The sequence below is a fragment of the Nanorana parkeri genome, unplaced genomic scaffold, assembly GCF_000935625.1.
Source record: "Nanorana parkeri isolate BGI_ZX_2015 unplaced genomic scaffold, ASM93562v1 scaffold186, whole genome shotgun sequence".
NCBI classification, from domain to species: Eukaryota; Metazoa; Chordata; class Amphibia; order Anura; family Dicroglossidae; genus Nanorana; species Nanorana parkeri.
Window position 1 is genome coordinate 936,166 of NW_017306454.1, and position 15,488 is coordinate 951,653.

Below are 15,488 nucleotides of genomic sequence, written 5' to 3' on the forward strand. Positions count from 1 at the left end.
AATACTGAGTATTTGGGCGAGTACTTGTATGCTCCCGATGCTTATCCTGATACCGGATCAGGAAGCCGAGCGGCGAGTCATTACGTATCCCCACCTTTGGCCAGGAATCTGGCTCCATTACTCCTAATCACCGGGGAGCTGGCTTCCCGACCAATTGGGAAGCATCCTGATTGGTCGGGAAGCTGTCCAATCATTACCCGCCCCCGGCTTCCCGATTGGCCAGAAGGCCTTCTCCGCGCTTTCTCACCTGGTGACAGGGGAGCATGGAGTCGGCTTCCTGGCTAATCAAGAAGCCGGGCGGCAAGTCATTACACTGTGCCCGTCTTCCTTAATGGGACTTTCGGTATCGGTATTCGGTATCGGCAAGTACTGAAAGAAAAATATCGGTACTCGATAACGAAAAAACAGTATCAGTGCACCTCTAGTTACAAGGAAGCAGGCATTTGTTTGTTAGGCAGCATTCAAAACCTAATATGACTCCAATAAGAGCTAATGCTGCTGAGACATGGGACACTATCAGCTCCGAAGAAAATAAAATGCAGTATTCCAAAACAACCAATCAGGATTCACCTGTAATCATTCTGACTACTGTAGGCTGAAATCTGATTGGCTATGACAGGTTGCTGCTCTCTGCCCACTTTTCCCCCTGTTTCCTCCTCCTGGCCGCAGATTGGACATTCTTTCAACATTACTACATTCATGCATAGGTGGCTTTCATAACACTCAAAGACTGTTTCAGGGTTAGGCCATGAAATCAGTTGATCGCACTTTGTGTTAGATGCCCCAGTCGCGCACACACTGCTGCATTGTGTGTTAATCTGACACTCCGAATTCCAGTTCTTCAGAAATATTTCGGTCAGATGATTAAGCATTAATAGTTCCGGGCTGGTTTTTCATCATATTCAGTATGAAAAGCTGCTCGGATCCCGGAAGGTTTTATGGGTGAGTTTGATGTGATCACAGTGATTGTCTCTGTTTCTGCTGTGTGAGCTGGAGATCCTGCCAGTAACGGCACTTCCTACTGCAGTCTGACAATGTTAAGCTTCTGCCTTGTGGATAGCAGCCGCAATGTTAGCCAACTGTGTGCACTCCTTCAGTTGGCCATTGGGCTGCCTATCGGGTCTGCACATGCCTCTTGCAGACCTGATAGACAGCTCACCAACCTACTGAAGGAGCACATGAGGCAGGCTGACAACACCGCTGCTAATCGAAAGGCATAAGCGAAGCAATGTCAGCCTCCAGTGGGAAGTGCTGCTGCTACTGACAGGTTTTCTTGGTAAGAAATTTAGCAACAGTTTAACAAAAATTTTTGTTTAAGAAAACTGTGAGATGTGATGCCTGCTAAGGAGATTCACCCTCTCTGTTTGTCCTGGTGACCATTGTCAGCGGGACAGAAAGTGATGGGAAATCTAGAATTTAAAGTTGTCACCAGAACAGGAATAGACGGTAAGTAGGGAGGCATAGAAATTTCGGCCGCTGAAACATATCGGCCGAAAGTGGCACATTGGACAGAAAGTACCATCTCACGGCTGAAATTGCGGTGCATGCCTTATTTCTCTCTCCCCCTCTGGGCACTGCTCTGTGTCCCCTCTGACACAGCGCAGCATCCAGGGGGAGGAGAGAAACGTTCAGGCCGCTGGGCAGGGAGGAGAGTGCTGTGAGCTGCGAAGTCACAGGAGGATGTGACAGATTAGGATAAGGTGGAGACAGCTGTCAGGTTGGAGAGCGGAGTATAAACATTCAGCGATCAGTGATCGCTGACTGCTGGTAAATAACTGAGGACATGGTATGTTTACTGTGTCCCAAAATATGAATAAACAGGAAGTGCTATACATCACTTCCTGTTCATTCATAGTTGTGGAGATAGTAACTCATACTATCTCCACAACACTGCCGGCTCAGCCTCCTGTGACAGCTGTCAGGTTGGAGAGCGGAGTATAAACATTCAGCGATCAGTGATCGCTGACTGCTGGTAAATAACTGAGGACATGGTATGTTTACTGTGTCCCAAAATATGAATAAACAGGAAGTGCTATACATCACTTCCTGTTCATTCATAGTTGTGGAGATAGTAACTCATACTATCTCCACAAGTTATGAATGGACAGGGGCACTCAGTATAGAGGATTCCTGTTCATTGATAACAGGGGCTGCAGAAAAAGAGATTGAGGACTCTGTGTCCTTAATCTCTTTTTTTTTCTATTTTAAAAGGGAAATATCAGGGGTCTGTTTAGCCCCCTGACATTTCCTCAGAGCCCCCAACAGTTAAATTAAAAAATACAAATATTTATTAAACACATTTTTTTTTTTATATAAAACAAATTAAAAGTTTTGAAAAAATAAAAATTAAATCTTAAAATTTAAAAAGGTTAGAAAAAAAAAATCTCGGTTTCGGCCTGACTTTTTGTTTTGTTTCGGTTTCAAAATATACGGAAAGTCTATTTCTGGGGACATTTGTAAGAGTGGATTTCTCTCACTTCCTGTTGTGTTTACACTACAGGAAGTGAAGTTGGTGCACGAATTACAAAAAAATTGAAAGGTTTTAACTAGGGATGCACCGATATATCGGCCGCCGAAACATATCGGCCGAAAATGGCACTTTTGGCTAAGTGCCGAAAGTGGCATTTTTGTGCCGATACATCGGCGCATCCCTGATTTCTTTCCTCTCCGCTGGGCGCTGTTCTGCCTCCTAGAGGGGAGGAGAGAAAGTGTGGAAGCCGGCCGAGCGCTGCGGGAGCAACGCTGTGAGTGGCCGGCGTCTCTCCTCCCACACCGCTCAGCCTTCTATCACAGTCCGGTGGAGCGGTGTGTGTGCAGAGACAGCGCTGTCACAGGAGGCTACGCTCTCCTCCCTGCTCAGCTCGCTCAGCCTCCTGTGACAGCGTGTCAGGAGGGAGAGGGGGTACAAGCAGTCGGGGATCAGTGATCGCTGAGTGTTTGTAGATAATTGAGGACAGAGTATGGTTACTACATCCTTAATTATGAATGAATGGGAAGTGATCTACATCACCTCCTGTTCATTCATAGTTGTAGTTATAGTAAACATACTCTGTCCTCAAGATATGAATGAACAGGAACACTCAGTATAGAGGATTCCTTTTCACTGATAACAGGGGCTGCAGAAACAGAGATTGAGGACCTCAATCTCTTTTTCTATTTTAACCCTTTCGCTGCCAAGGACGTACGTCAAAACATTTTCGGTTTTGGCCTGACAGCGATTTTTATTTCGGTTTCGTTTCAGTTTTAAATTTCCATTTCGGTGCACCTCTACTTTTAACCCTTCCCTACTCTATCCTCAACTAAAATAAAAAAGATTGGGATTTAGATTTTCTTTAGCTGCATATTTTGTGTTTAATTGCATTGTGTTAAAATATGTGGTATTGTCCTCTTTTAGCTGTGCACCTAAGAGAGACGGCTACAACTGAAGAAGAAGCTTCAGATAACCGTCATTTATATCTGGCTCAGAGGAAGGCTGCCCTTGGGCTGAATCTTACCTTTGATAGGACGGTTGGAAAGGACATGGGGGTGGCTGAAAGCACGGAAATGCAGAACCCTGACGATATCAGTGAACACCCCAATGTAAATAGGAGAACAGGCCGGGGACAGAATGAGGAAGCTAGTGGTGAACATCTTCATCTTCACCTGTCCAGCTGCCACGAGTGCCTTGAACTAGAGAACTGCACAATAGAGTCGGTCAAATTTGCCTCTGCAGAAGACATTCCGGACCTTCCTGATGATTACACCAGCTGGGAGGACTATCCCGATGGGGGTCATCCCAAAGAGACCTCAAATCTTAATGTCAGTGGGAAGCCACCTAATGTTCTCATCTATGGTGACCCCTCACTTCCGGAACAGTTTGAACAAGTCAAATCAGTGCTCCTCCAATGCTTTGATGCCTGTCGGTATGTTGTGTACCCTCTCCCTGAGGAACAGGCTCTCACAGCCCCATGGGGGGACAACTGCTTGCTGTTGGTTCTAACGGGTGAGGAACCCATACCTTCCAATCTTCACAAACTCTTTACTTCCTACCTGGAGAAAGGTGGGAAGATTCTGGGCTTGGCATCCTCATTTACGTTTGGCAATGTAGTCCTGAAAAAGAAATCTGAACTTCTGGGATCAGTTCAAGACCTGGTTTTTGATGGACCCGATGGGACGCAACTTCGCCTCAATGTCATGGCCAGTGGGTTTGTGTATGAGGAGGGCTTGGGAGAGTCATGTGATCAAGTGGATGGATGGGGGCGCTTAAACAATGACAGCCAGGACCTGATGATGGTTCGTCAAGTGTATGGAGACAACAGTGGAGAAGCTGTCCTTTGCCAGGTATAATTTCCCCTTTAGCTCATAGAGTTTATATGTTAGGAAATGAGCCATCAGAGAACATCTTTCTTTATTTCTTGAAGCAGCATAATTGAAAAAGCATGATTAGCCGGGAAGCCGTCTTCATGCTTCCTCGTCGCCAGGTGACGAGGGAGCATGGAGCCGGCTTTCTGGCCAATCAGGAAGCTGGGGGGCGGGTAGTGACTCGACGCCTGGATTTCTGATTAGCCAGCTTCTCCACCAATCGGGACGTAGGCGGCGAGTCATTACATGCTGCCCGGCTTCTTGATTGGCTGGGAAGCAGGCTCCATGTTCCCTCGTCACCAAGTGGCTTTCCAGTCAATCAGGAAGCCGGGCAGCGTGTAATGACTCGCTGCCCGGCTTCTTGATACCGGAAGCTTGGGTATCGGGCTGGGCATCGGAGCATTTGGGCGAGTACTTGCCCAAATACTCTGTATCGGCACTGATACTAGTATCGGTATGGGTGCATCACTAGTAACCGGTGACCGGTTCTTCCCCTGGCAGCATCAGTGGGAAGTCCTTTCTCCTGCACTGAACAGGACTCATGTAACAACAAATGAAAGCGTAGTTTAGTTCATTGGTCCTCTGAGCCAAGGCTGTCATGGGCCCACTCTCCGGGATGCATCATCATGCAGCCTGGGCTCAGAGTACTAATGCACTAAACAACGCATCCATTTGTCATTACATGTGCTCTGTTCAGTGTAAGGACCTCCCAGCAATCTGTGCCAAAGGAGACATGGGTTGAACGACACTGACCATCATTCAACCTGGAAGACTGGTAATACCGATTGGCAGGAAGGAATGGCTACATCCCCATTCACACTTTTTCATTCAATTTTAAAGCTTTCTTTTTTTTCTTTCTATGTTTCCCTTTGTTGAATGGTTTTCAGGCTCGAGCATTTTGGTTTTTGCCAATGGAAATCTTATCACTGGGAGATAGTTGTCAGGGGCAAAATAGCTTTACACGCGTTTTCAGGCTCTCTCATTGAAGTCTTTGGGACCAAAAACGCTTGAATCTGCCCAAAAAGATGCTCCTGTACTTTTTACGTGCTGCAGTTGCCGCAATGCTCAGGTGTTAATAGGCATTAGGCACCATTTAAAAAAATTGGATTCTTTATGTTAAGTGCTGTCTTGTTTCAGGAAACTACAAAATGCTCGGGTGTGAATGGGGGCTGAAGGGGACAGCTCCAGATTTAGTATCGCAGTAAAAGCTGCTTGTTTCATTTTATCTTCTAACTAGACTATTCCTTTTTATTTTTGCAACTGTAGTGCTGCTTTAAATACTATACAACTGATGAATTTTAGTATTATTAATGCTCTGTGCATTGTTTATTTTACAGGTCAGGCTGGAATTGGCTCCCGAGTCCTTAATGGAACATGATAAGGGGACCTTTGACTCTTTAAAGCTCAGTAACCCCCAGAGGCATGAGGTACTGACACAGATCCTCATCAGTCTTGGCTTGGAGTGTGAGGTCATCTCCTCCCCGTCTCTCACACCTGTCTACCTGCTAAGTGCACAGCAGGTGAGTGCAGATTGCCATTAATATGTAGACATTTGTGTGTCTGACTGGCAACCAATCCTAATTCTCGCTTTCTTACTCTCCTACTGTACTTGTACTGCAAGGAAAGAGAGGATCTGATTTAGATCATAGACCAGGGGTAGCAAACCTCCGGCCCTCCAGCTGTGGTGGAATTGCAAATCCCATGAGGCATTGCAAGATTCTCACAGCCACAGGCATGACTCCCGAAGAGAGATGCATCATGGGATTTGTAGTTTCACCACAGCTGGAGGGCCGGAGGTTTGCTACCCCTGCCATAGACTATAGACCAGTGGTTCTCAACCTATGTAAGCTCAGGACCCACATTTGTCCTCGGTCATTAAGTTGAGACCCAAGTCGTATCGCAATGGAACGCACGGCAGTGTGGGCTGCTGTGCCGGAGCTCCATCCATATGTGCATTGCTTGCACAGCTCCCATGTGTGCCCGTAGAGTAGCTGGGAGCCAGAATGTGATGTCACTCCAGTCCAGGCACCTCTACAGGACACGCAAAGGAGCTACAGTATAAGCAATGTACATATGGATGGAGCTCCCTCGTGGCCATACCCCTAACCGGCCCCACCTCAAGTCGACACTTGGCGCCGGGCAGCATATTTTGAATGGCTGCTTGGTGTAAGAATGGACAGTTCTACGCTCGGGGGAGGGTAGGGGGAGGCTGAGTAGCCTCTCACCTAGAAAAGTGGAAGGCATATGGCGACCCACTTTTGGGTCACGACCCACCAGTTGAGAACCAAGGCTATAGACCATTCTGCCTCCTCTTCCATTGATTGAAGGACACAGCAAAGATCTTTAGATCCTGACTGTAGGGTTATAGTGCCACATGCAGGAGTAGAACACTAGGTACAAAACAAGTGCTCAGCCCAGGGGTGGCCAATTACAGTCACCAAACCCTCCTTCTGCTAGAGGCAGCTTGGTTTTTTAACCTATCATTAAAGGAGTTGGGACCTAAGCTGGCTGATAGGATCTTCTGTTCTCCTATTTTTATTGGGATTTGTTTTCTACTCCTTGGGATCTCCATAATGGGTTATTTGGATGACCTACAGTTGTGGGTGGACTCCTACTCTGACCTCGAGTGGCTACTTGAGACAATTCTGTAAGGTTGATCAGATATACAGTGGTACCTCGGTTCAGGAACTTAATTGGTTCCACGTTTCTGGTCGCGAACCAAAATACATTTCCCCATAAGGTTCAATGTAATGCTGGATTGAATACAGTAATAGTGTACAGTTAAAGCTTCACAGTAAGTGTGCACAGCTCTGTCTGCGACCGCGATCTCGAGTACAGGAAGCCGCGACCACGTGGAAGATGGCCGCGATCGTGTTCGTCACATGATAAAAGTTTTGACCAACTTCCTGTTCGCAAACAGAAGCGTTCGTGAACCCGAGGTACCTCTGTACAGTATGATCAGGGAACATACTGTATATGTATGAAGAAGTGGCTGTCTTGTTCCTTAGCCATTCAGTGACCTGCACTGGAAACCTACACTTGGAGAATGAAAGGTAGCATGTAATTGGGGGCTATGAGGCAATAAAGACAGTTCTTATTTCAGGTACGCGAGTCCAGTGCAGGTTATACAAGGTACGGGCTAAGCTACTTGGGAGATTTTAATCTCTTGCTGCTGACCGTGTTAATCAGTTGTTGCCAGTCCCCTCGTTTCTAGCTCACTGGTCTCAGCGTGGTGCAAATAACGGTTACTATTTCTTTATATGGCGCTGACAATCTATCAATGCTTTACTATATATTCACCTCAGTCCCGGCTCCCAAGGAACTTACAGTCTAAGGTCCCTGTCTCATATACACACATATACTTATAGTTTTAGACAGGAGCAAACTAAACTACCAGTATGTCTTGGGAGTGTGGGAGGATACCTGGTCAGCAACAATACTGAGGTATTCCGTGGCGTTTAAACAATGCTCAGTTGGTACTAAGGGCCCCAAAGTGTGCCAGAAAAATACTCCCCACACCATCACACCACCACCACCATCCTGGACCGATACAAGGCTGGATGGATCCATGCTTTCCTGTTGTTTACAGCAGTGGTTCTCAACCTGTGTAACCTCAGGACCCACATTTGTCCTTGGTCATTAAGTCGCGATCCAAGTCGCACTGCAATGGAATGCACGGCATCGCATTACTGGAGGTTTGGGTGCGGGCGATTGAACTGTGGGTGGGAGGTACGTTTGGGGTGTCATTCAAATTAATGGCAATGCAACACACCTCCCACACCAGAACGCGCAGCAGGTGTGTTTGCATGGTACAGTGCATCAGTCAGCCCTCAAAAACACTGACAGACACACACAACCACAGACACAATCTCACACACATACACACTCCCAAAAAAAGAATTATAATTTTTTTTCCTTTTCTTTTAAAATTAAGATCCACCCAGTCTCCCTACCTTATGAGAACTGGAGTGGATCCTCAGCCTGGGTTCCAGTGTGGGATGCTGTGCTGTGACGGAGCTCCATCCATATGTGCATTGCTTGTACAGATCCCTTGCGCGCCCTGTAGAGGTGGTGGGAGCCAGAATGTGACATCAGTCCAGGCACCTCTACAGGGAACATGTGGGAGCTGTAAGCAATGCACGTATGGATGGAGCTCCCTTGTGGCCATCCTTTCAGCCCACCCCACCTCAAGCTTACATGCAGGGCCGGACACCATATTTTGAATGGCTGCTCAGCGCGAGAACTGACAGTGCTGCACTAGGGGGAGGCTGGGAAGTCTCTCACCTAGAAAAGTGGAAAGCATGTGGCGACCCACCAGTTGAGAACCAAGGGTTTACAGCAAATTCTCACCCAACTATCCGAATGTTGAAGCTCAAATCGAGACTCCTCCCACCAGGCATCGTTTTTCCAATCTTCTGTTGTCCAATTTTGGTGTGCCATTGCAAAAAGAGCCTCCGTTTCCTGTTCTTAGCTGACAGGATTGGCACCCGGTGGCAGGGGGTAGCCAAACGTGGGCCATATGCCTGTTGTGGAAGACCCACAAGGCATTCGAAAGACTCTGACAGTCGCAGGCATGACTTCCAGAGGCAGAGACATGGTGGGATTTGTAGTTTCATGACAGCTGGAGGGCTGAAGTTTGCTTTCCTGTAGTAAATGGCATTCATATTAAAGTACTAAACTACAAAGTTGCAGTTCTGTAAGTATCCACTATGTGGTGCTGTTGGACAGGAAATGACTTGGTGCAGACAGAGGCCTCCGTATAGTGTTACCCATCTCGTGCTCATTGAATATTGTACGAGAGGATTTAAAACTGACCTCCGGCCTTCCCTTCAGTCTTGCACAATTGTACCGGCTCCTCTCCTGGACTGAAATGGCTTCCTCTGATTTCACTGCACACTGCGAGCTTCTCACAATGTGCATTAGAAGCTGCAACAAGTCAGAGCCCACTTCACTTTACTGGCTGTGTTACATTCAGCATCATCTAGCTCTTTCCTCCCCAGCTTGACTGTCCCTGGCCCGCCATTTTCACTCATTGGATTTCAGTTCTTTCAATCATGGAGGCTCAGCATCACATGTGTGTGTTACCCAGAGCGGTCTGCATGCAAATAGACTACTCCAGAATAACGTTCATCCATCAAGGCATTTTATGATTTGCTTAACTCAACCCATGAGTGAGCCTATGGCTTCCATCAGGGCTGAGGGCTCTTCAGAGGAGTACTGAGGTAGGGTGCTGTGTAACCCGCCGCATTTTTTTCATAGGATTTCAGTTCTTTCAACCAAGGAGGCTCAACATGTCATGCGGGCATTACCTAGGGCAACCTGCCTGTGCTGCATTCCTATTACTTACATTGTGCTCAGCAATCTCTGAGGGCTAAAAAACACCTCCCCCTATTTAGTCGAGATGAGGAGTGGGAGGTGTCATGTAGTCCTGCCTTAGAGTGACAATGCTGCTCATCCACATGGAAAAAGCCATAGGAAAACTAATGCAGCCGCCATATCCAAGGACTGGAAAGCTGCAGTGTATAGATATGCTGTAAGTTAACCTGTCACAGGCAGATGTTTCCGACAACATGTTTTTCTGGGGGAGTGTCAGTTATTTCCTGCTTTTCTTATCACTTTTGTTTTCCCCAATTTTCCATTTTGCACGGATGAATAACAAACCGTATAAAAGCTGCCCATGGAACCCGGTAAACTGATCCAGAGTTTGCTGGTACACCAGTATAAAGCCCGTCACTTGCGTCTCATGCTGTTCTCTTGCGCCCTCTGCTGGGGCCGCCTCCTCCTCTCGGTCGGTAATGCACCCGCAGGAAAGCCCCGATATTACGGTTTCAAAGAGGCCATTAAATCATAGATTAACATTTGTCTAGTTAAAGGTCTACGCTGAGGAAATTTATTGTGTATCAAATCATCTGAGAAAGTTTTCCTTCCACTTTGGCTATTCCCCATCTCCCTGTAACCGAACCTTTCCTGGCTACCAAAAACGTTGTAAAATCGCATAATTGTTACGCAAGTGACGGCCCGCGGAGACTCGTAACCCGCCGTCCATGAAAAGTGAACCTGTAAAACAGGATGGGCAAGACTGAACTTAATACCGCCAGTGAAAGGCTCTCAGTACGAGCAAGAATTGGCCACATCATATTCTTTATAAGTCAGGAACAGATGGCTGTGTGTGGACATAGAAAATATACACTGTGTGTGTATGTGCATATATGTATGTGTGTGTGTATGTGTGTGTATATATATATATATATATAATCATAGGACTACATTAGTAAATGTACTCCTGTGAACAAAAAAGAGAACTGAAGCCAAACAAAAGTTTGGTTACAGTTCTCTTTTAATTAAGCCTGACTAGTTCGGAGATATATATATTAGGGATGCACCGATGCCGGTATTTCGGTACCGAGTACCGATATATTTGATTTTGGTACTCGCCGATACCGAGTACCAGAAGTCCCATTCAGGAAGCCGGGCGGCGTGTAGTGACTCACCACCTGGCATCCTGATTAGCCGGGCAGCGTGTAAAGACTCGCCACCCGTCTTCCCAATCAGCAGGGAAGCCGTCCCCATGCTTCTCCTCACTAGGTGACGAGAAAGCATGGAGCCGGCTTACCGACCAATCAGGAAGCCGGGCAGCGTGTAATGAATTGATGCCCGGCTTCCTGATACCGGAAGTATCAGGCTAGGCATCGGAGCATTTGGGCGAGTGCGAGTACTCACCCAAATACTTGGCATCGGCACCGATACTAGTATCGGTACATCCCCAATATTAGGGATGCACCAATACTGCTAGCGGTATTGGTGCTGATACCGAGTAAATGCTCCCGATGCCTATCCTGTAAAACCTGAACTTCTGGTATCAGGAAGTCGAGCACTGAGTCAATGCATGCTGCCCAGTTACAAATCCTGTAGGTCCTCACCATGGGGATAATTAATAAACCTTCCACCCAGCTTAAGAGCTAGCCCACTGCTTGCATTACAGAGGAGTAGTGAGGCAGGGTGCTGTGATGTTTTCTGTAAGCTATGCACAGCACCCAGCTTGCCCATCCCACCAGCAATGATCAGCCTGTTATGTATAGAGAAGCACAGAGGCTTAGTGATAACAAAACTGGGTCTTAAAAAAGGTATGTGATGAAAACGGAAGATCACCAGCACTCGCAGGATGAAATAACTCCAAGTATTCTTTATTGAGTAGTATAGCCAATGTTTCGGAGGGTGCCTTCATCAGGGCGAACATGGTGACGTCGGTCATAGTCATATGTTTGCCCTGATGAAGGGACCCTCTGAAGAGAGGGAAGAGACAGCAGAGAGAGAGGAAAGAGACAGCAGAGAGAGAGGAAAGAGACAGCAGAGAGAGAGGAAAGAGACAGCAGAGAGAGAGGAAAGAGACAGCAGAGAGAGAGGAAAGAGACAGCAGAGAGAGAGGAAAGAGACAGCAGAGAGAGAGGAAAGAGACAGCAGAGAGAGAGGAAAGAGACAGCAGAGAGAGAGGAAAGAGACAGCAGAGAGAGAGGAAAGAGACAGCAGAGAGAGAGGAAAGAGACAGCAGAGAGAGAGGAAAGAGACAGCAGAGAGAGAGGAAAGAGACAGCAGAGAGAGAGGAAAGAGACAGCAGAGAGAGAGGAAAGAGACAGCAGAGAGAGAGGAAAGAGACAGCAGAGAGAGAGGAAAGAGACAGCAGAGAGAGAGGAAAGAGACAGCAGAGAGAGAGGAAAGAGACAGCAGAGAGAGAGGAAAGAGACAGCAGAGAGAGAGGAAAGAGACAGCAGAGAGAGAGGAAAGAGACAGCAGAGAGAGAGGAAAGAGACAGCAGAGAGAGAGGAAAGAGACAGCAGAGAGAGAGGAAAGAGACAGCAGAGAGAGAGGAAAGAGACAGCAGAGAGAGAGGAAAGAGACAGCAGAGAGAGAGGAAAGAGACAGCAGAGAGAGAGGAAAGAGACAGCAGAGAGAGAGGAAAGAGACAGCAGAGAGAGAGGAAAGAGACAGCAGAGAGAGAGGAAAGAGACAGCAGAGAGAGAGGAAAGAGACAGCAGAGAGAGAGGAAAGAGACAGCAGAGAGAGAGGAAAGAGACAGCAGAGAGAGAGGAAAGAGACAGCAGAGAGAGAGGAAAGAGACAGCAGAGAGAGAGGAAAGAGACAGCAGAGAGAGAGGAAAGAGACAGCAGAGAGAGAGGAAAGAGACAGCAGAGAGAGAGGAAAGAGACAGCAGAGAGAGAGGAAAGAGACAGCAGAGAGAGAGGAAAGAGACAGCAGAGAGAGAGGAAAGAGACAGCAGAGAGAGAGGAAAGAGACAGCAGAGAGAGAGGAAAGAGACAGCAGAGAGAGAGGAAAGAGACAGCAGAGAGAGAGGAAAGAGACAGCAGAGAGAGAGGAAAGAGACAGCAGAGAGAGAGGAAAGAGACAGCAGAGAGAGAGGAAAGAGACAGCAGAGAGAGAGGAAAGAGACAGCAGAGAGAGAGGAAAGAGACAGCAGAGAGAGAGGAAAGAGACAGCAGAGAGAGAGGAAAGAGACAGCAGAGAGAGAGGAAAGAGACAGCAGAGAGAGAGGAAAGAGACAGCAGAGAGAGAGGAAAGAGACAGCAGAGAGAGAGGAAAGAGACAGCAGAGAGAGAGGAAAGAGACAGCAGAGAGAGAGGAAAGAGACAGCAGAGAGAGAGGAAAGAGACAGCAGAGAGAGAGGAAAGAGACAGCAGAGAGAGAGGAAAGAGACAGCAGAGAGAGAGGAAAGAGACAGCAGAGAGAGAGGAAAGAGACAGCAGAGAGAGAGGAAAGAGACAGCAGAGAGAGAGGAAAGAGACAGCAGAGAGAGAGGAAAGAGACAGCAGAGAGAGAGGAAAGAGACAGCAGAGAGAGAGGAAAGAGACAGCAGAGAGAGAGGAAAGAGACAGCAGAGAGAGAGGAAAGAGACAGCAGAGAGAGAGGAAAGAGACAGCAGAGAGAGAGGAAAGAGACAGCAGAGAGAGAGGAAAGAGACAGCAGAGAGAGAGGAAAGAGACAGCAGAGAGAGAGGAAAGAGACAGCAGAGAGAGAGGAAAGAGACAGCAGAGAGAGAGGAAAGAGACAGCAGAGAGAGAGGAAAGAGACAGCAGAGAGAGAGGAAAGAGACAGCAGAGAGAGAGGAAAGAGACAGCAGAGAGAGAGGAAAGAGACAGCAGAGAGAGAGGAAAGAGACAGCAGAGAGAGAGGAAAGAGACAGCAGAGAGAGAGGAAAGAGACAGCAGAGAGAGAGGAAAGAGACAGCAGAGAGAGAGGAAAGAGACAGCAGAGAGAGAGGAAAGAGACAGCAGAGAGAGAGGAAAGAGACAGCAGAGAGAGAGGAAAGAGACAGCAGAGAGAGAGGAAAGAGACAGCAGAGAGAGAGGAAAGAGACAGCAGAGAGAGAGGAAAGAGACAGCAGAGAGAGAGGAAAGAGACAGCAGAGAGAGAGGAAAGAGACAGCAGAGAGAGAGGAAAGAGACAGCAGAGAGAGAGGAAAGAGACAGCAGAGAGAGAGGAAAGAGACAGCAGAGAGAGAGGAAAGAGACAGCAGAGAGAGAGGAAAGAGACAGCAGAGAGAGAGGAAAGAGACAGCAGAGAGAGAGGAAAGAGACAGCAGAGAGAGAGGAAAGAGACAGCAGAGAGAGAGGAAAGAGACAGCAGAGAGAGAGGAAAGAGACAGCAGAGAGAGAGGAAAGAGACAGCAGAGAGAGAGGAAAGAGACAGCAGAGAGAGAGGAAAGAGACAGCAGAGAGAGAGGAAAGAGACAGCAGAGAGAGAGGAAAGAGACAGCAGAGAGAGAGGAAAGAGACAGCAGAGAGAGAGGAAAGAGACAGCAGAGAGAGAGGAAAGAGACAGCAGAGAGAGAGGAAAGAGACAGCAGAGAGAGAGGAAAGAGACAGCAGAGAGAGAGGAAAGAGACAGCAGAGAGAGAGGAAAGAGACAGCAGAGAGAGAGGAAAGAGACAGCAGAGAGAGAGGGAGAGGGAAGAGACAGCAGAGAGAGAGGGAAGAGACAGCACAGAGAGAGGGAAGAGACAGCAGAGAGAGAGAGGGTAAGAGACAGTAGAGAGAGAGAGGGAAGAGACAGCAGAGAGAGAGAGGGAAGAGACAGCAGAGAGAGAGAGGGAAGAGACAGCAGAGAGAGAGAGGGAAGAGACAGCAGAGAGAGAGAGGGAAGAGACAGCAGAGAGAGAGAGGGAAGAGACAGCAGAGAGAGAGGGAAGAGACAGCAGAGAGAGAGGGAAGAGACAGCAGAGAGAGAGGGAAGAGACAGCAGAGGGAGAGGGAAGAGACAGCAGAGGGAGAGGGAAGAGACAGCAGAGGGAGAGGGAAGAGACAGCAGAGGGAGAGAGACTGGAGAGAGCGCAAAAAGAGAGAGAAGATACTGCCAAGAGAGAGGGCCGGTTCACACCACAAAGTCTGCGTTCCAGAGTTTTTGGCCTCTGGAATGTAAGCCGGCCGGCTCCCTGCGTTCAGGTGCAGGAGGGGCGTGGTGTTGCACGCCCCTCGCCCGCAGTGCAGTCGCCCGCACCCGGAATGCAGGCACACTAGTGCCTGCATTCCAGTCCAGTGCGATCTGCAAAAATAGCTAGTTTGCAACATGTTTGCAGATCGCACTGGACCGGAATGCAGGCACTAACGTGCCTGCGTTCCGGATGCGGGCGATCGCACTGTGGGTGGGGTGGGGGGCGTGGCTGCGGTACCAGTGCACACGGTGTGCAGTGGACATCCTTATGAGCAAAATATAAGAAGACTAAAATTGAATGGATCAAACAATTTCTGCCACAGACATAACGGTAGCGTGCTTGCACTACGGTTGCCTTTTCATACCAGCAGATGACATGACTATGCTGCAAAAAAAAAAAGATGGCAGCATGAGTTACTTTGGGATTCACCAATGGCTTCCAAAACCATTAATAAACTTAAATCCTTACAAATGCAAGTTTTCCAACACAGGCTTGTGAGATCTTATTAAATTCCGCGGACAGCGTACACAACGAATTGTAAAATCTGCTACACCTGAATTTGGGATTCCGGATCATTGTCGCATAACGCCGTTGGCCCCGTAAAAAAAAAACCACGCAGGCTTTAACTTCCGCAGGGGGACCAATATATCTTCCTGCATTGGCCGGCTAACGAAGACGTGAACTTTTTCATGTACTTAATTGA

At 47.8% G+C, this 15,488-nt stretch overlaps 1 protein-coding gene across 1 annotated transcript in view; it reads left to right on the forward strand.

Moving 5' to 3' along the window:
• HLCS (holocarboxylase synthetase) overlaps positions 1-15,488 on the forward strand; it is a 125,219-nt gene that overhangs the window by 14,937 nt on the left and 94,794 nt on the right. Inside the window, exons 5-6 of the mRNA XM_018555167.1 lie at positions 3,395-4,320; positions 5,679-5,861. Coding sequence (XP_018410669.1) covers positions 3,395-4,320; positions 5,679-5,861 — 1,109 coding nt within the window. The remainder of the gene's footprint in view (positions 1-3,394; positions 4,321-5,678; positions 5,862-15,488) is intronic.